General features: G+C 32.2%; 1 protein-coding gene across 1 annotated transcript; it reads right to left on the bottom strand.

The window, feature by feature from the left end:
* Nucleotides 1–3684: 3684 nt before the first annotated feature.
* Nucleotides 3685–21887, bottom strand: LOC132751952 (ribitol-5-phosphate xylosyltransferase 1-like; the record flags this gene model as incomplete). Its single annotated transcript, XM_060742172.1, has 5 exons — nucleotides 3685–8572; nucleotides 9151–9321; nucleotides 13305–13610; nucleotides 14815–14914; nucleotides 21638–21887. Coding segments are annotated over 5 exons (1242 nt in total), but the record flags the coding sequence as incomplete, so codon positions are not given.
* Between the last annotated feature and the right edge of the window lie 206 nt (nucleotides 21888–22093).

Genomic DNA, 22093 nt, shown 5'->3' with positions numbered 1-22093 from the left:
CCGATATACAGTAAAAAGACGGTTGACTGACTTGTATTAACAGAATAATGAAATAGTATACCTTAGTGCAAAAAGTACATGCTTGATTCCCAGATGTATTTGATAAATATCACTACCGGTCAATTACATTTTCGTTTCAAGAGAAGACTATTTTACATGAATGTTCAGCCAACTCATCTACCAATCCATAGAAACAAAAAGTCATGAATTGAATTAAGAGAAAACATAAGTGAGGACATTAGTGCACTGGGAAAGCAACTTTTGATTTTATCCTTTACCTGAACAATACATAATTATAAAATGTAAATGAAAGATGACAGATAGAGTGCATCATAATAAATATTATATTTCCGAAAATAATGTCATTTCAATAATGTCATGATGTTCATATTTAAATACAAATTGTATGAATTATATTTTATTGTCTGATATAGTATGCGCACGGAGTTATTTTCAACATTTCGTTCAGAAACATTATGACAAAAACTTGTGCAGATCGGCTTGCAATAGTCGGTTTGGTTATTCTGGTTTTGGGACAAGTTATGTAATAAATAATAACTTCAAATTACATAATAACTTTTATGTTCTCGAAGCAATTATGCTTGTTTGCCAGTTTTCACCATTAAATAAGGATATGAAATTAACAAAGTACAGGTATTGCCATTTATAATACAAAAGATAAAGTTTGTATTTTATAGACATAACTGTCTCACTATAAGCCGTTAAAAGAATGGTGCATTTTGTTACTAGTGAAAAAAGAGAAAAGAGCTCTTGCCAATTCCAATCTTTACATTAATCACGTCTTGGCGACAAATTATTATTGAGAGGTCGTATCAATCCGGATTTGCGTGATTGAGACAATATAGACAGCATTTTGTCTCGAGAAATTTCCATTTATATCAGTAATTTAACCAATTTTGTATAAAGTCATCAGCAGTGTCATTATTGGTATATTTTGTGAAAAATATAAATCGATAAGTAGTTGTAGGCTTTATGGCCATCTGCTTCAGAGAACAAGGTTATACATAAGCTCTACCACTCTGTCAGAACGTTATATCGCGTACTTCTTACAATACTAGAAAAAAGAGTAAACAAGAATCCCTAAAGAATCTGAAAATGATACAGGCTCGGTTTGATTGAGCCTGTTCATGTACGGTATTGGAAAGTGCAAATAACCGCCTTCCCCCCCCTAGCACCGGCTTAAGCAAAATTCAACATTCAAACAAGAAAATGGTGAAATTTTCAATTTAGAAACATCCGCAGATGTGTTCATACGGCGGTTATCATGGAGCCGTCAATGCCATTCAGTAGTGCCATTCAATAAAAAGCGGTGTACTGTATGGTCCCAAAGTAATAGAAAGTGTGTGCCCTAAACGAGAAAACTATGGGCAGAACTAAATAAAATGGAATTTTGAAAGGGGATCTAAGGCTATGAAGCCTGCATATCACACAAAAGACTTTTAAATTCAAATTTAAAAAGCCGGCAGGTCTTGTCTGTCTTTCTATTGACATTAAAACAACTTTTGTAAGTGTTGGTCAACAGTTTCTGTTGCAATTCAGAGAAATGATCTCTAATTTTCTTATTCAAAGCATTAAAGTATATTAATGTGAAAATCTATACCTGCTGTGAAGTTCATGTCTACGGATATTTCAAATGTTCTATTTTACAATCATGTCTGAAAATTGAATGATGTGTAAGCCGGTGCTAGGGACTGTCAACGAATAGGCTCAGTCAATAAGAACGACCAACAATAAGTAAAAGTTTTGTTTCAGTAAGCAGTTACAGTGGCATCTTATTTGGTTAGTGAATAATATCCACCAGAACATCCACTCTTTAACGGTAAATGCAGACGACATGTGTTGGTAATTACGATCAGAAGCTCTTTTTCCTAGTTAAGTTTCGCTTTTAAAAATCAAACACCGTGTTTATAATTTTTTTGTTTCTGTATATATGCGTTTGAGTTGCTTCATAATTTAATTTTCTAGCCTTTGTTTTCAGAGTATATATTAAGATTTTTCCATGTTTCCTTTAAGTTATGCTCCTTTTCTTATCAAGAGTTTGTAATGTTATTGAACTGCATTTAAGAAGATGGCGGGGGGGGGGGGGGTAAACAAGGCGCGCTGTCATTCTTAATGATAGGAAACCAAATTTAAATTTGAAACAGAATATTGATATTCTGATGTCTCAATTAAGTCATTAAGCAATGCTATATCCAAATCTAACGAGATGAAATTTTATTGCTCAAATTAGTAACCTCCCATTGACATAAGCAGCCATATATTTTATTTGCCTATTATTAATTACTTTGTGCAGCATTAAATAGTTAACAAAATCATATATTTCACTTTTTTAAACAAATCATTCATAAGAATAGTGTAATTCGAGACAATTTCTATCTTTAACTCATCTTTTTTGTACTGTCAATACTTTTTCACAAGTCTGAAACATGAAATATTAATTTAACATTAGCATGTCTAATAGTTTTTTGGCAGTATGAAGTTGAGCCAATACGCTATTCATATACGTCTTGTGGCAAATTTCAAATTTGCGGATAATTGTATTTTAATATATATTGTACACTAAGTATCAACTTTTATTGCTAAACTTTTCATATTCAATTAAATACAGATTTACCTCCCAAGTACGTACATGTATATCAAATCACAACATTTCGTGCTATTTACCAAGGTTTAAAGTTACAACATTGTTCTGGTGTGATATCATATCAACAGCCAAATGTCACTGAATGACGTCACTGGAAGACGTAGAAACAAGATAACCCAAAAAACTGCTTCAGGCAGGAAAATATAAGCCAAAATTGGTGAAGGACCGGGACCATAACCTCTCATAAATGACAATTCAGAAAGCAGAACATACAAAATGAATTAAGGACAAGGAACACATGGTTATGTATGTCAACATTTTTATTTCATCTGTATACTGATATGGCATTTTTTACCCATGAAAATATGAAATCTATTCATACTGAAAGATGTAATTATAATCAATGTCATAAAATAAAACAACAATACAGTATGAAGACACTATCTACATCATGTGAAAGACTGTTTGTACTACATTGTATATCTAACAAACTATTTACAACTATTATCAATGACAAAATGAAAATATCTTAAAACAATACAAAATGGAATGAAAAGACAACAAGAAATTCTTGCTAAAGATAAACTCCATATGATAGCTTTTTAATGTAGTTCAAAAAGCATTTTGTTGCTAACATTTATTACAGAATATGTAATACTCTGCTTCTTTAATTCACATGTTATTAAAATAATATGTTGTTCTGCAGACAAAATCTGACACTGATCCACTTATCAAGGATGGGCTTATTGAAAGTATTAAACCTTTGGCATACTGGCCTAAACATCATTTTGATATAAAGCTTTTGTATTCATTCTTACAGCTATATGCTCAACCTGTATTGTACAATTTTCTAAATATCAAAGTTACCAACTTGCCGACTTCATTTATTCTGCTCTCTCTCTATTTGAAATAGAAAATGTAATAAAAGGCTCACTAATTCAAAAAGATAGTTGCCTTATAAAATTTTAAACCTACACATCTATCTAGATGTCGCAGTAAAAACTCCTAAATAGTCTGCTGCCTTGTAGAAAAATACACTAAACTGTAAACAGATAAAAAAAACAAGTTTTTTTCCCTTAAAAATATCAAAACTGCCTATACCGATTAAAATAATGATTAAAAGAATCAGGATTTGGAGAAGTTATATAAAAAGCTATACAAATTTGTTTGTGATAATGAAAATGTTAAAACAAGCACCTTATATAGCCTTGGTAAATGAATGCTGCTAAATGTACTAGAAATATAAGAGGTTCTATTTCATTGTAATATTTTTGGCGTCTTCAACATATCTATATTTTGACAAACAATATAAAAATGATTGTCTTCTATACCCCATGTTATTACATTTCTGTTCTATATGAATATCTATTATATTTATTTCTATTTGAATATCTATTACATTTCTGTTATATGAATATCTATTACATTTCTGTTATATGAATATACAGCATTTATCAAACACTGTCAGAACAAGTTTTATCTCATGTTAATTAAACATACTAAAAATGTGGGGAAAAAACACCCAAGATACTGAAAGTTTGGTAAACCAGCCATCTGATTGACTTGACTCACAAAATATATCATATCTGTGTTTGTTCATTGTTTAATTCATCACCCATTTTTCTGTTAAACTGGCAATTACCAAATCATTAATGAGAACGACCTTGACCTTTAAGCAACAATTATTCTAGTTTTAACAGGCAACACATTTACTCACATTTGTTGACATTTCTACCAATTTATTTGAGATTCCATGAACATATGAGCCGCGTCATGACAAAACCAACATAGTGCGTTGGCGACCAGCATGCATCCAGACCAGCCTGCGCATCCGCACAGTCTAATCAGGATCCATGCTGTTCGCTTACAAACCCTATAGCAAGTAGAGCAATGATAGTGAACAGCATGGATCTTGATCAGACTGCGCGGATGCGCAGACTGGTCTTGATCCATGCTGGTCGCAAACGCACTATGTTGGTTTTGTCATGACGCGGCTCATATGTCTAACAAGCAAAAATACACTCATTTTTCAAATCTGACCCATAAGTATGACCTTGACCTAACAGTTACAATTTGGTACGCTTGACATTCTTTACAACTGATGTTGAATTTTGTGCATCCATAAATGTATGGCAAAGTCACAGTCTGTACAATCCTGATGGACACACAAACACTTACACTAAGCTGCCATTGTGATGACTAAGCAACTCAATTGGGCTCAACAAAAATTAGGTCATCTGTCAAGTGAATATGGAGAATACCTGGAACAATGCCACTTTTAGCATGTGTTTTAATAACAAATGAATGTGTTTTCAAATACAGTCACCTTTATCGTAACATAATTTTTCTAGTTCCTGCAGTAGTTATACGCTCATTGGTCCACTCTTTCCTTTACAAAAACATAATACATCCAAATAATTGAAATAAGGCTCCTTTATAAAAATAGCACTAATGTAATGGAAGACCTACTTCGAATTTTCTTGGCTAATATCTAACTCACAATAAACTTAAAACGTAATTTAAACAATAATCGTACAAATATACAAGATAAAATTAAACTATCAAAAAGCACATGGTTCATATTTTTATGTAAGCCTATTTTGTAAACACTCTCCCCTTCACCAAAAAAAAACTTAGATATACACAATGGATGCTTAAAAGCTTAAAAAGTATAGCAAGCAAAGATTCTGACAAATTCAAACATAGCTTTTATAACAATGGACTAGCACAAAACTATTATATGGTTGCTATTACTAAAATACACCTGTATCAGCTCACTGACGATGTGTACAACTACAAAGAGAAAACACTATTCATTGTAAATGTGTATTTAACACATTGTGCAACTTAAACACTGTACTTATTTATTATTCCAAGCAAGACTTAGTACTTGTGGGTGACCAAAACCAAAAAATATTTTTGTCTATATCAAATCAATTACTTTATTTAGTTAACTAAGCTATTTCAAAAAAGATTTTGTCAGGTAAAGAAAAATACCATCAAAAATATTGTAAAAACCAGTGTGCAACTTCCATTAACTTTTACACCGCTAAATATCTTAAATGGACTTGTCCATCTTTCAATCTGGGCAAAACCATTCATTATATTTAGGGAAAATTTCAATATAAGAACTGACTGAACAGCAATCAATGCTGACAATGATCAGACCAGTGCTTGGCTGAACTTGGTCTGTACTGGTTACATTCAGTTGCCAATAGAAGGCTTAAAGATAATATTTAAAGATAATATTTAAACATAAATCACAGTTATGCATTAGGTCATTTATAAGGCCTATAAAACTATACTAACCAATTTACTTAATGGCTTAATCGTAAAGAAATAAAAACAAACTTTACACAATCTATATAATTCATGCATAAAAAACTTAAAAATATTGGTCATCTGCAAAAGTATCACTAAATATTTCATAATAAACTAATGAAAAAAAACTCCCTTACTCCCTGCAGTCAATATACAAATATCTGTTTTACTAAACATACATTTAGTTATTTTAGTCCTTCCTTATCCTATGCTCAACTCATTACTTCCTTCATTATTTAAGAATTGACAAATTCAGATAACTTGTAACTAAAAATATTAAATAATTTAAATCTAAACTTTTCGTATTTAAAAATCTTAACATGTTAATTGTTTGTGAAATTTTCTCAATCTGATAATAGCGTCTACATGTATATGCTTGCATGGCAAAATCATTATTCTGAAAAATAAACTTGAACACATAATATGAAAAATCTGGAGTAAATAACTCTTAAAATAGGATAAATAACAATAAAAATATTTTGTAAAATGATAATTTATAATCATAGTTATATCTGATACAATAAAGAGCTAAACTGAGACTGACATCCAAATATTACTTTCTCATATTACTTAAATCATTTAAATAATCTACAAACACAGCTTAATACAAACAAATTCAAGATTTAAAACAATATGAAGATTACGTTTTAATAATGAGAAAACAAGCAAAATTTATTGCATTATTATTTTCATCACCAAGATTGATTTGTATCACCCACACAGCATCTCTTAATTATGACTTTATTTCATAAACAGATAAATTTAAATACAGAGAAAATTTTCATTGTATGTGGTAAATATTTTACTTCACAGTTGAAATGATAAATCATTGAATATTCCACTCAAACTTCAAGGTATTTTTAATATTATCACATATCATATTGATGATATTACTCGGTGAAATATTAATGCTGTCAAATTCATATCAATTGCCACTCACAGCTGTTGGTTCAAATCCCTTCAAGGACTTTGGATTCATTTATGTAAGGAAGCTATCCAGCTAGCTTCTACTCAGGTGCCTATTCCTACCTGAATAATACACAAAGGGGCACCTGAGATTATCAAGTAAACCAGCAACCAGTTAAGCTAGAAAGTTGCCACCTGGCATGGCAACAAACAAACACAAGAGCGATCAGTAATCACATGTGTCGCCTCATGATGGCCAATTTCATGTTGGGACAAATTTTGTGACAGACGGACAGACAGACGGACAGTGCACAACTAGACTAACCACTTTGTACTGATCATTCCTGTAAAGTTGGATAAAATTGCACTAGTAGTTTATGAGGAGTAGTCCGGACAAGCTTTTGCGTATCTGGCAACACACAGAAAAAAACACCTTTTTATCAAAGGACCATAACTCGGCCAAAAATCATTCAACCGGAAAACCCGTGCAATATGCGCAAGGACTTGAGCTACAGATCAATCCTGTAAAGTTTCATTGAAATTGCATAAGTGGTATAAGAGAAGTAGTCTGGACAAACTTTAAAAATAAAAATTATTAAAGGGCCATAAGTCAAACAAAAATCATTGAACCGGAAAATGCTGACAATATGCACAACTAGACTTTGTACTGATCATTCCTGTAAAGTTTGGATGAAATTGCACCAGTAGTTTATGAGGAGTAGTCTGGACAAGCTTTTGTGTATCTGGCAACACACAGAAAAAGAAACCTTTTTATCAAAGGGCCATAACTCGGCAAAAAATCATTCAACCGGAAAACCCGTGCAATATGCGCAAGGACTTGAGCTACAGATCAATCCTGTAAAGTTTCATTGAAATTGCATTAGTGGCATAAGAGAAGTAGTCCGGACAAACTTTTAAAATTAAAAATTATTAAAGGGCCATAACTCTGACAAAAATCATTGAACCGGTAAATCCTGACAATATGCACAACTAGACTTGGTACTGATCATTCCTGTAAAGTTTGGATGAAATTGCACCAGTAGTTTATGAGGAGTAGTCCGGACAAGTTTTGTGACGGACGGACGGACAGACAGACAGACAGACGGACAGACAGACGACGGAGAAGTGATCCCTATATGTCGCCACTACTCCGTAGAGGTGACACAAAAAACAAACTCAATGAAATATATTCCTTATTCATAAAAGACAAACAAAACTAAGGGTTCAACCAAAAGTTTTCATAACTTAATAAAAAGTAAAAACAGAAGTTAAAACACTTCTGTAATAAACTCTTGATATATGTAAATAATGTTTCCTATGAAATGTTATCTATTTAGGCCAAAAAAATGTTTATTTATCACATGGATGAGTTTTTGTCGCATCTTTGATTTAAAACTTTCATACCATAGTAACAAATTTCGTCGTCTTTTCACAATTTCACTATGTCTGAGTTTTTTCTCATTTTCTATGATTTTACTCAATTCTGACCAATCTTTAATGTACATGAGAGGTGCATCCATTTCTTTGAGCAGACGTAAAGGAAAGGAACTAGATGACTTTGATCTCCCACAATGTCCTGGTGTCATGATGTCCTCTACCACCGGAACAGAACCGAACGTTATGGCCTCGTAGATCCGGTAACATTCAGTGTTGACACCGACTGGGTTAAGTGTGAGATCACTCTGAGATAATGCCTGTATAAACTGCTCCCTTGTGCTGTCTGTCTCCAGGGGCAGCCATCTATATACAAAAGACAGGAAATTTAAGTGTGTTTTTTTTAATTTAAGTAAATTTAACACAGTTAAATTCAGATGCTGCTGCCCAGCTTGTGGATAAATAAATCATGTGCCCATCTGTGCTTTGTTACAATGACAACTAGGCAGCTAGATAGATCAACAAAACACTTGTTAGTTACAGCAATAACTTTTAAATATAAATTTTCTTGTTCCTGAATTAACTCTGTCAACTTCTTTGAACACTAGAAAATTATCAAAATATTTTAATGATGGCACACAAATTGAACATGCAATTTATTTTACAGATATACACTTTCTCTACAACATTGGATTATATGTTTTCACTAAAAGTCAACACTGATATTCAAAGACATAAAATTTTTAATAATTTTTACTCACATATAAAAAGCAAAAATAGTTTGGAGCCAGACATCTTATCATTTACCTAATCCCTTAAACAATGTAGGCATTTTTTAACAACAAATTTTACATTTCAACCTTTCTGGCATAGATCTATAAATCTATCAAAATTATCTAGTAAGCTTCATTTAAAATACATTCTCTATTCAGAGACATACTTACTGTTTTCTAGCTTTGATGAAACATTTTTCTCTGAAGAAATCACCTTCTAAAATTTTCATTAAAGTTTCTCGTGAAGAATTCTTATAAATGGTCCCTAGAAAGTTACAGGAATATTGTCTATGTATATGTACAGGAAGTTTCGAGCTGTCGACAGTTGGAAAGTTTCTATACCTGCAAATAACAGAAAATATTTTCAAACAAGAGGGCCATGATGGCCCTGAGGTCGCTCACCTGTATATAGCCCCTCCCCCCCCCCCCCGGCCCAATTTTTACCCAAGGGCTTTTATTTGTTTATTTGAACAGACTTGGTAGACACCCATAAGAAGATGTTTCATGCAAAACATCTAAGTTCTAGCTCATTGGGTTTTTTAAAAGAAGATTTTTTAAGTTTTTACTATACACATAGAGTAAAAAACAATGACACCCCTCGGGCAGGGCCAGTTTTGACCCCCTGGGCTTTTATTTGAACAAACTTTGTAGATATTTACTTAAAGATGTTTCATGCTTAATATCTAAACTCTAGTTATTTGGGTTTTTTTCAAAGAAGATTTTTAAGTTTTTGCTATGTATATAAGGAAAATCAATGACCCCCGGGGCGGGGCCAGTTTTGACCCCTGGGCTTTTATTTGAACATACTTGGTAGACACCCATTAGAACATGTCTCATGCTAAATATCTTAGCTCTAGCTCTTTGGGTTCTTTAAAAGAAGATTTTATAAGTTTTTACTATATGCATATAAGGAAAATCAATGACCCCTGGGGAGGGGCCAATTTGGACCCCAGGGGTTTTATTTGAACAAACTTGGTAGACATTCACTAGAAGATGTTTCATGCCAAATATATAAGCTTTAGCTCTTACAGTTCTTTAAAAGAAGATTTTTTAAGTTTTTACTATATGCATATAGGGAAAATCAATGACCCCCTGGGGCGGGGCCAATTTTGACCCCAGGGCTTTTATTTGAACAAACTTGGTAGACATTTACTAGAAGATGTTGTATGCCAAATATCTAAGCTCTAGCTCTTACGGTTCTTTAAAAGAAGATTTTTTAAGTTTAAACTATATGCATATAGGGAAAATCAATTACCCCCCAGGGCGGGGCCAATTTTGACCCCAGGGCTTTTATTTGAACAAACTTGGTAGACATTCACTAGAAGATGTTTCATGCCAAATATCTAAGCTCTAGCTCTTTGGGTTCTTTAAAAGAAGATTTTTTAAGTTTTTACTTTATGCATATAGGGAAAATCAATGACCCCCTGGGGCGGGGCAATTTTGACCCCAGGGCTTTTATTTGAACAAACTTGGTAGACATTCACTAGAAGATGTTTCATGCCAAATATCTAAGCTCTAGCTCTTACAGTTCTTTAAAGGAAGATTTTTTAAGTGTTTACTATATGCATATAGGGAAAATCAATGACCCCCCGGGGCGGGGCCAATTTTGACCCCAGGGCTTTTATTTGAACAAACTTGGTAGACACTCACTAGAAGATGTTCCATGCCAAAAATCTTAGCTCTAGCTCTTACAGTTCTTTAAAAGAAGATCTTTTAAGTTTTTACTATATGCATATAGGGAAAATCAATGACCCCCGGGGGCGGGGCCAATTTTGACCCCAGGGCTTTTATTTGAACAAACTTGGTAGACACTCATTAGAAGATGTTTCATGCCAAATATCTAAGCTCTAGCTCTTAGGGTTGTTTAAAAGAAGATATTTAAAGATTTTTCTTTCGGTTGCCATGGCAACCAGAGTTCTGCATGGAATTAAATTCTTTGAACAATTTTTAAAGGTGACCACCAAAGGAACATTCCTGTGAAGTTTGGATGAAATTGGCTCAGTGGTTTATGAGGAGATGTCATTTAAAGCAAAAGTTTACGGACGGACGACGGACGACGGACGGACGGACGGACGCCGGACGAAAAGCGATCACAAAAGCTCACCCTGTCACTTTGTGACAGGTGAGCTAAAAAGAGTCAGATCTGTTTATATTCTATAGTCTGGTACAAACAAAGAATGGTCCTTGATGATATGTAGTCAAACACAACTAATTTAATCATTCAAACTGGACCATAATATAATGACTTTAATTGACAAGTGTTTAACATGTCTTCTTTATTCAAAATTTACAGTAGTTTTGATCAAAGATTTTACTGTACTTCTATAATAACTTTATCTTTTGAATAAAATAAACTAATGCCTGTTCTAAACAAAAATCAACAATTCAGTAAATGCATATAAATTACCTTAATAAACTATAAACAATGAATTTATGTACATGTAATTATGTGCACTGTAATTTCAATTCACAACAAATTTTTTTATGTTTTTTTAAAGTGGCAAAAGCATTTTATTTTATACATCCTATTATTTACATATTAGGTATTCTTATATATTGAAAGTGATCCTTTAATTTTATATCTGAGAGCTAAAACATGCAATTTGGTAACATTATAAAATTCAGTTTTCAACTAAATATTAATGTTCAACTTCAAAGATAAACTGAAACACCCAATCCATCAATTATTTACTGCTGAATATTGCATAGAACTATGCAATGAATTTCACAACTATATGCGGTCTTCCATTACATCGAAAGTTTCCATACTGCCTTGACAGTAAAAATTGCCTTGAAGCCTTATCCATCAATTATTTACAGGGAAATATTGCATAGAACTATGTGCTGAACATGCTATCATCTTTTCCTAATCTATCTTGTATGCTATTTTAAGGAAACTTCGTCTGTTAACATACTATTTATGCTACATTGAACCTTTTCTTAATCAATAATATTGGGTAAAAGGACAATAATGAAAATGTCAAATGAATCAACATCATCAATCAATCTATCGTTAAAGAATTAACTGCAAGTGAGAATAGCTCAACACCATATGGAATCAGGAATAAATTTGTATTTAAAATGATATGTTATCACTTTTGGGATGACTACTTTTACTTTGTCTTTTTTTTTTAATTTTCCTTTATAATTAAAAGGAAATGGTGATAAAATTCAAATTGATTTAGTATGAACAACATTTATATGATGAAAAATAATATTTTGCTCTGAATTTATTATCTGCTATATAGATATATGTATTATCAGTTCATTTATCTCGCACTTGCCAACAGCAACAATACATAATTCTTTTTGTTGTTATGCCTGATAATAAATACAATCAACGTAATTATTTATTATATGACAGACCTTCCACTATAGACCAATTCAATTTCAATATGAAAATTTGAAACTTGAGCAAACAATAGTAGAGAGTCTATTCTTGCATAGCAGACTGGCATTTCCGTTAGTTTTACCCATGCCGAAATTTCATCTGGCATGGGGGGTGCCAGATGAGTCGCGTGCTGTACAATGGCACACTTAGGATGACGTCATTTTACCGTTATGAATGAAGTTGCAATTTCATACGCTGTTGTAAGAAAGTAGTTACGGTTATCATGATATACATTTCCATTGAAATTAAAGATAAAGAATTTAAAATATAATGAAATATGGTAGAATATGCAAGAAAAAATATCTGGCATATGTTTGCGGTTCGGATCGGAATATCCGTCCCTCGGTCACCCGCCCATGGGCGGGTCACCTCGGGACGGATATTCCGATCCGAACCGCAACATATGACAGATATTATTAGTCAAACAGCCTGGATATTCTGACTCTAAAATGTTGACTTCTTAATATAGGGCTCTTATTAGCATTATTATTCAATTAGTTAAACTTAAAACACAATAACAAATATGGAACTTTACATTATAACCCAATTAAAACATTCTAAACATAATTTCTAAAACAGGGAAGGGCTAAATAGGGCAAGCAGGGTTGTCATTAAGAGGCGGCAGGAGGCCAAAATGCCTGTCTCAAATGCATTATGGGCCGCCTCAAAACTAAGAAAACACTCTTTGTTATGCATGATAAAGACAGAAATGACCGCCTCAAGTTCAAAACAAACCTTCTGCAAAAAATGTTAATGACAACCCTGGGCAAGGTTATTTTGTTTGTTTGTTTGTTTTTTCAATGCCCAAATAACACATTTTTTTACAATAATCGGTATTTGATCCACATAAAGGGCTTTTCCGGATAACTAACCAGCAATTATCAAGTGATCAAAAACTAATTCGAATATTTGAATCAAAGGCAAGGATACTTACGTGGCAACTCCTAATGGCCACTGGTAGAAGTTAACATTGTCTATTTCTGGACTATCATATACCAGGAACACAAATTTCACCAGACCACCATTATAGTGCATGTAGTTATGTAGCCAGGAATTATTGCACTGCTCATTGCCTAGCAACACAAGACCAACGTTCCTAAGCTGAGACAGATTATGAAGAGATTTGAGCCAGGTTTCAGCAAACTGAACCTTGTCTGGTTCCCGTCCATTCAGAATGAGCAAGAGGTTCTCAGTATCTTTTGGCACTTGTTCCGGTATCACACCTGGACCAGTTCGGAATCTGAATGATAAATAATACCGAATATTTTTCCAAAATAAAGTGAGTTTCAAGCAATTCATGAGTTATGGTAATTGGTTAAGATAGAACAATTATCAGAAAAAGTCTGACTAAATTCAGTATCTAATCATTATGGAAAATGGACTGTGTATTATATTATACGATTATGCCAATAACAGTATGGAAAAAAGAAAAAATTACTTGCCAAGTCCAAATAGAAATTGCTGACCAATAAAAAACAATACCATGCAGGTGCTATTTAATATATCTGTCTAGCTTTACATTGAAAATATTCTTCTTTTTTTTCTAAAAGGCATAAACACTTCCTAACAACGAGGCTTTAACAAAATAAGCTTAAGCTAAAAGATGACAAGATGAGATAAAATATTATGTCTGTTACAAAAACTAGTAATAAATCATTGTCTATAAATGTAAACAGTATTCACTTAAATCATCGTCTATAAATTGAAACAGTCATATCATTGTCAAGAAACATCTTAAAACTGTTCTCATAGGAAAACAAACACTGCTATGATTAAATGGAATCTATCGTCTAGTCCCATTCTCCGGACATATATCTCTCAAACTTAAGACAGTTTTGGAATTTTTCCATTTGCTCACTGTCTGTTTTGTACATGTTAAGATATCACTCGCCATACATAAAACAAACATGGTATTTTTCTCCCTGGAGAAGAGGTGAAAAGTCCCTCTGTTTGATTGATGAGACTTTCCAAGCATTGACATATATAGCTTCTGTTATTGAGTTAGCACGCTAGTAATGCAGCATTATATAACTGTTAAAACACTTGTCTACATCAAACACGATTATATTCTGTATGTTTATTACAACCTTATTTGGATGTTCTTTTCTTATCAAAATGCTTTACCAGATTGTTTTACACCTGTATTACTTTAAATTCAGATAATGGAATCATATTTCACCTTTCTAATTTTACTTTACAAATTAAAGGCCTAGCTTCAATTAAACAGCAGTTTGAAGAGATCTTTGAAGAGATTTGGGAAGTAAAATAATTCTAAAGAAAAGCAACTAGTTTCACTAAAACAAAATTCATACCCGCATGGTGACCACCTGCCACCTTAACTTTGTGAAAACATAGTGGTGATGACAATTCTAAACTTTATATTAATGTTCATAACCCCTAAACCAATTTTATAAAACATTTTAATAAAGTGCTTAAAAACTTACGTAAATGTAATATTATTAACAGTTTTGGCACCATAACTCCACACTCCACCCATTCTTTCCTCAAGTGATGCTTCCAGAATGTGCTCCCATAAATAAAGTCCTGAAATAAACAATTAAGTAAATGTTAAAGTATATCAAATAAATAAACAAATGAGATCTTAGGTTTTATATTAAAAAAAGGTAATAAATGTATCATTCAGGATGTTTCTGATATTTTTAAATTAAAATTGGTTATTGATTATTATAAAATACATGTTTTTGGTTGGGTTTGTTTAAGGCCAGGCTCAAATACAGCTCTGGCGAGCGTTTCACTAATATTCAGAAGTTTTGCTTTTTTTTAAGTAAATTTGACTTACGCAAAACATAAATTTACTTTAGTTGCATTTCACTTAACAGAACATGCAATTTACGCCAGTAATAAGTGAGCGTAACTTTACGTTTAAACTTACGCAAATGCATAGCAAAGAAAGTTTAGTGAAATGCAAATAAATACGTAAGTTCTATTTACGCAAAAAGTTACGACCAAACTCGAGTTACGATAACGTAAGTACGTAAGTGAAACGCTCCCCCGCTCTGTAAGAGCAGGATGACGGCATAACAAGGGTGTTTTAGGATACAAAGATGAATATTGAGCTATGTTAGCTTGTGACCCAGTATCCACTTTGAAATTGATAGGCAGTACTGCATTGGGGCCTAGATTTTGGTCAGCAGCATAATACCAGTTGAGGAAGATATCTTTTAAGCTTCTTTTATTAAATTAAAATTTATAAAATTCTGTTGAAAGATGTAAATTCAGAATTCCCATTGTTGCCACATTGAAACTTAGCCAATTTAGTGATATCTTTTTTTTTAATTTCTAAAATAGAAAAAGTCTTTATTCTTGTTTGCATGATGTTACAATGTAGCTAAGAAAATCTTTTATCCTATAAACAATGAAACCATTTCAGAAGTAACTGGGCACAAAAAATCTTTGAGAACAATGAAACTTAATTATGTTTATAGTAGCTAGTGGGCACATTCAGGAAGCCTTCTGGAACAATAAAAAATATCTTTTCTTATATTCAATAGACAATACCCTATTAATTTTATCTCTAACAATAACTATATATAAAGATCAAGTCAATTGTTATCTCTTCCTCTGATAAAAGTTAGCATTAAGCACCTTCAAGATGAGATATTTCTATACCTAAGCTTGTCTGGTTATCAGAATAAATAAGTGAAAAATATAGCTTCCAGTCTATAGGGGCAGTGACATAGCATAAGTAACAATTCTCTCTCAAGTTGATATATTTAATTTGTAAGACACTATATTTCCATAGAGTAGTGACTCTGTTTCAACATTTGCATATTAAATCTAAGCTCAAATCTCCATCATTTTGACCAGAAAAAATATGTTGTAAATTTATGAAATGCTGACTCTGAAAAACATTAACATTTTTATATATATATATTTATATTTTATTTTTTTTTATTTTTTTTCAAATAATGACACTCACTTTGTGCCAATCATTTTGAGGCTTATTCTGCTGAAAAATTATAGAATTCTGTTAGGAAAATCAAGTGGAATACCTATTTTCCTTCTTTTCAAGTTAAACATATTATTATCAAACACACATATAAGAAAGTGTGGGTGGAGTGATGAAAGACATTGTACAAAAAAAACTGTACCAATATATCATTATCTATATATCATCTAGATTTGATTACAAACCCAGAATTCTAACAGAGAAATAACTATAGCACTTTAGCTCATACCCTCAATTTTTATCAATCAAGTAACAAATACATCATACAAATTCTTACCAGAAAACAATTCAATTACTGAAATGTTCATTCAAACTGTTAATGCTCAGTACTGTTTATAGTGCAGGCCTGAGTCTTAAATGATAGGAAATGATTGCAGCCTAAATAATTGACAATCAAGGTCTTTCCAAAACTATTTTTCACTTTAAGTTTGTTCTGTCCAAAAAAGAACAAGACAAGGGGTTTCATTATGTAGAGGTGCAACAATGACAGTGTGGCCTGCTTTGAAAATATTTCAAGAAAATCTTCAGAAAAAATGTTCCAAGAATTTAAGAAAAGTTAAAAGATTCAAGGTCCAAGTTATAATTTACATGCTATGTGTAATTAATAACTTTGAGACACTAACTTTGAGCAGTATTCATCACCTAATTTCTACTGTGTGACTAATATCACAGCAAGGTCATTATTTTTGCATATTTTGACCTCTTTTTTGTAATGTACTTGTAGTTTTTAGGGCTGTTGAAAATTTGTAAAAAAAATTTATTTTTTTCCTTCACAAATTTAACTTACAAATATTTTGTTTTAATCCAATACTATTTTTAAAACACGGCAATGGTAAAAAGTTTTTTTTCAGGTACATGCACATAAAAAGGGCTACTAAGGTCACTTTAAAAGAAGTTTTGGTTTTTTATCATTATACAATACATGAATTATCTTGTTTTAATACTCTGGTATTTACACATGTATGACAATGTTATTATTTCACTACAAAACCATTTATTACAATCACCTGTCATTAATTAAGGAAATGAAGAATTTTTTGTTAACAAGTTGTACATTTTTATATACAACCTAAATTTATGGATCTGTCATCTAGATATATTGTCTTGCTAAAAATATCTAACACACACAATTCAACAGCATTGGAAATATCTTAATCAATTTGTACCATTTGTAAAGTAAGATAATGATATAACTTTTTAAACTCACTGTTAAAATTGTCACATCATAATTATAATATTATTATTTGCAGAAGTCTGAGTTCTGTAAGCTGTAACAAATCATTGCAGTAATTATCATGTGACCAAATCATGTGACCAAATCATCAATCAGACTAAATAGCTGCTCAACTTTGTTCTTTTAGAACATGTATATAAGCAGAGCAAGAATTTTCTTGAATATCAGGCAGGATTATGTACTGTTTACACCGTTGCTAGAAAAACCTGTCTTACACCCCCTGTGTAAGACAATTCTTAGTAACTGTTTAGCAGAAACTTGGCGGAACCTCTTTACCTCCATAAGCAGTTTAACCCTCTAGCTAGATATTCCGGTCTGTATTGGTAGCTATTGTAAGATCCGTAGAGTTAGGGTCAGTCTAAGTCAAGTTACAAAGTGGAAAAAGTCAGATCACAAAGTGGAAAGTAATAATAAATATGTGAGAAACATTTGAATTATATGTCTATTCATAAGATAGCTTATATTATAGTGACAATCAAATTTATTGTATGTTTATATAGTTTATACAGTATACAGAATTTAAATGTATCTAAGTCAATGCATAATGTAAATAAAAGTCTGCAAAAATTTAAAAGCATATTCGACCGTTCCATTTAAATCCGGAACATACAATTCTCTTTCACTAACTACATCTTGGCAAAAAAGCATGATTGAGCGGTCAATGTAAGTAATAATTGTGTAAGGAATATAATAAAGACATATTGCTGTCCTCCAAACTTTCCCTTTATATCAGTAATAGAACCAATTATACACAAAGACTGTGTCCTGGGAAGAGTGTCCTGCTGTAATAATGGTAAATTCTGTTAGAAAGAAAAATCAATCAACGGCTATATGGTCATGAACTGCCACTAGATTATATATATATGAGCCGCGTCATGACAAAACCAACATAATGGGTTTGCAACCAGCATGGATCCAGACCAGCCTGCACATCTGCACAGTCTGATCAGGATCCATGCTCTTCGCTATCAGTTTCTCTACTTGTAAAAGAGTTGGTAAGCGAACAGCATGGATCCTGATCAGACTGCGCGAATGAGCAGGCTGGTCTGGATCCATTCAGGTCGCAAAGGCATTACGTTGGTTTTGTTGTGACGCGGCTCATATTTCTTATATAGGACAACTGTATACACATCACACATGTATTATATTGTTTATAATGTTGTACAAACTATCACTAGTGTCTGGCTTTAAAATGTCAGTGTAATAAAATAAACTTTAAACATTTGTATATAGTTACAACAAACCTTTTTCTTCTGTAGCATGACATGTTACAGAAGAAAAAAGGTTTGTTGTATTTTAAATTGTACTTTGTTGGAATTAAAAAAGCTTTAAGTTCAGCAATTTTATTCTCCTCTTAGCTTTATAATGTATGATAATAAATCTACCTTTTAAAACTAAAAGTATAAAATGTATCTTTTGAAATCCTCCCAAAATGGTTTAACTGAAATGATGAACTGTCAATTGTTATAATTCTTACCATTTTTTCTAAATATCATTAACATTTCTTGCCTACTTAACCAGCATTGTCAACTCTGTACATAATTTCCTGTCATTTTCAAAAGGAATATACTAATGGCTTTTCTGTCATATATATAGCTTTTTTATAATTAACAATGTCATCCATTTACAACCTATAATATTTTGGTGACTGCTATAAAAATCACTGAGACATATCTATTTAAACCATCAGTTGGATGCTACTTATAGTGACTGTATAATATTCATTTTTAACATCGTTTTAATGCCCAGGCTTGCCATAACTGAATTACATTAATGATATCACCTCATTATGTAGTGTTTATATTAAAAAACGATATTACACTAGTGTAATAACTTTTTGACGTGACGTCATTTGCGCTATATAGAAACATAGAGTTAAAGCGTGCTAATGTTAACGTTACACTATAGGCGCGTCATAGAAAAATTTCTCCTTTTAACAGTTTACTGTTCTTATTTTATATATGTGATAAATAGAATATTATATTCGTGTAGATTCAATACTAAATTTATTGAACTCGTTGAATAAAACAATATTATGCTCGCCAGAGGCTCGCATAATATGATTTTATTCAACTCGTTCAATAAATTTAGTATTTAACTACACTCATTCAATATCCTCTACTTATGCGTCTTACAAGACTTATAAACTGTCACTGATTCTGTCACTTTTCACTGATGATTAACTGATAAAGTTGAAATTTTTTCTCAATTTTATTTGGGGCATCTTTGTTATGGATCGCAAGTTTCCAACAAGTACTGGGTAATTGGCAAAAGTTATGTCACTTCACAATTTAAGCTTAAGTCGGGTGAATTGATAGTTCCCCAAGTAATTAGGCAGATAAAACCTGCTGACTTAAGACTTTTTTCTCACTCACATTTGTATAAAGAAGATGAGATCAAACCTTTCAAGTATAAATTTTGTGGCCTGAAGATATGACACTGGTTTACATACCTTATAAAAAAAAGTTTATTTTATATTGATTTATATTGATAAAGATTTAGTGGTTAATATTTTTATGGTGGTTTAAATGATGATATAGTTTAACATACAATCTGACAAAAATGTTATAAACAAGAAATGATCGTAAAAAATATTACTATAAATAATTTCAATTTTCATTAAAAAAATGGCTGATAGTTAGTTTTCATTACTTTAGTTACAAGATAAGGGTTTCTTCGTTGAGCACAAAATTTAACATATATGTGAATACAGAAAAGAAATTTGCCTAAAACTGCTTTACACTTAAAATTGAACAGAAATTGTTTATTCTCTATAAGTCATAATCAAATGCACATAAAACATACATTAATACAGCTTTTGAAAATAACAAAATAAAGTGTTTACAAGCAGAAACACCTAGCTAGTAGGATGTATTGAGATTTTGAGAATCTATATAGGCAACTTATTGCAAGCTCTTTGGTTAGAACATGTAACTGGTCTTATTGTGTTGTTATTGTTGAATGGTTTACCATTTAAAAATAAACTATTCTTTACTTTGGGCCTTACAAAAAAATCAACAACAAAAAGCTGTCACTACAACTTCTTGCTTGGATAAAATAAAGAATTGTTTTGACCGAATAGATATAAATTGATACCAACTTTTGGCCGGGGAAATGAAATAGGAATTGTCAGTATATGTAGACATAGGCTGTACAATTATAGAGATAGAGGACTCGACACCGGGAATATTTGAGCCGCATCACGACAAAACCAACATAATGGATTTGCTACCAGCATGGATCAAGACCAGCCTGCGCAGTCTGATCAGGATCCATGCTGTTCACTTACAGACCCTATAACAAGTAAAGAAACTTAAATAGCGAACAGCATGGATCCTGATCAGACTGCGCGGATGCAAACCTATTACGTTGGTTTTGTCGTGACGTGGCTCAAATAGGAATTGTCAGTATATGTAGACATAGGCTGTACAATTATAGAGATAGAGGACTCGACACTGGGAATATTTGGATCTTGTATAATCTAGTTAGGAGAAGTATCAGACACTGTCCCGTGATAATTTGTAATGCCACTGACAATTATTTGTAGATTACGTAGAGGGGGATATAAGATGCAAAACTGTAATATACAATACAAATCAATAAGTCAATAAATCTTCTCTTGTAAGCATTTGGTCTTCATATACATGTGTATTTCTTACTCTTCTGGATGAATTCTCAGTCAAAAAAGCTTAAGGGTTCACTAACCACTGAAAATGGCCCCCAAAAAGGCGAAAAATAAGACCTTTTGTAATTTTTCTCTTATAAACTTCGAAATGTCTTAAACAATGTTTCATAAGTGGTCATAAGTGGTCAATGATGAAAAGTTTCTTATTCGATCAATAATATGATAGACCTTTGATGAAAATCAATTATGAAAATATAGAATATATATTAAACGAGTGATTATTTTAAATCAATTACAAGAGTTCTGTTATTTTTGGAACATAGAATCATTTTTGAATTCCCATACTTGTCAGACACAAACCCCATCTGTCATTAATTGACAACAAAAGTTAAAATGATCACTGGATGACCATTTTTTTTATGATATATTAACTCTTACCAATGGCAGCTTTGCCCCACACTTCAACATTGAAAATTCTGTTTGTGGTGTTATTGCCCTTGTTGGAGACTGTGTTTTTAGGTTCAAGGTTCCAGAGTATTTTCGGTGGTTCATGGTGTGATATGACTAGTTGTTCATTTTCAAACTCTTCCCCCCATGGATTCCAATCTTCATCATCTTCTGCCAGCTCTGAAATGTACAAAAAAATCCACTTAATTAAGGAGAATATAATGCTTGAATTCTGAGGGCAGGCAATTCACATTACCATATATATGTCAATAGACTTACTTCGGAATTAAGAATAATTTGGGTTTTTCCATCTAATCCGGCGGTACAAACAAACTTTTACAGTTTCAGTTTAGAAAATAAGCGCAACAGATTCACTAATCTATTGTGAACGGTTGTCCATGCAGCTTGAAGCTATAATGGTTTAGTTTGTTTGTACCAGGGGATTGA

The sequence above is a fragment of the Ruditapes philippinarum genome, unplaced genomic scaffold (genome assembly GCF_026571515.1).
Source record: "Ruditapes philippinarum isolate M1 unplaced genomic scaffold, ASM2657151v2 ctg1565_1_1_1_1, whole genome shotgun sequence".
NCBI classification, from domain to species: domain Eukaryota; kingdom Metazoa; phylum Mollusca; class Bivalvia; order Venerida; family Veneridae; genus Ruditapes; species Ruditapes philippinarum.
This window is presented reverse-complemented; position numbering and strand designations above follow the sequence as displayed.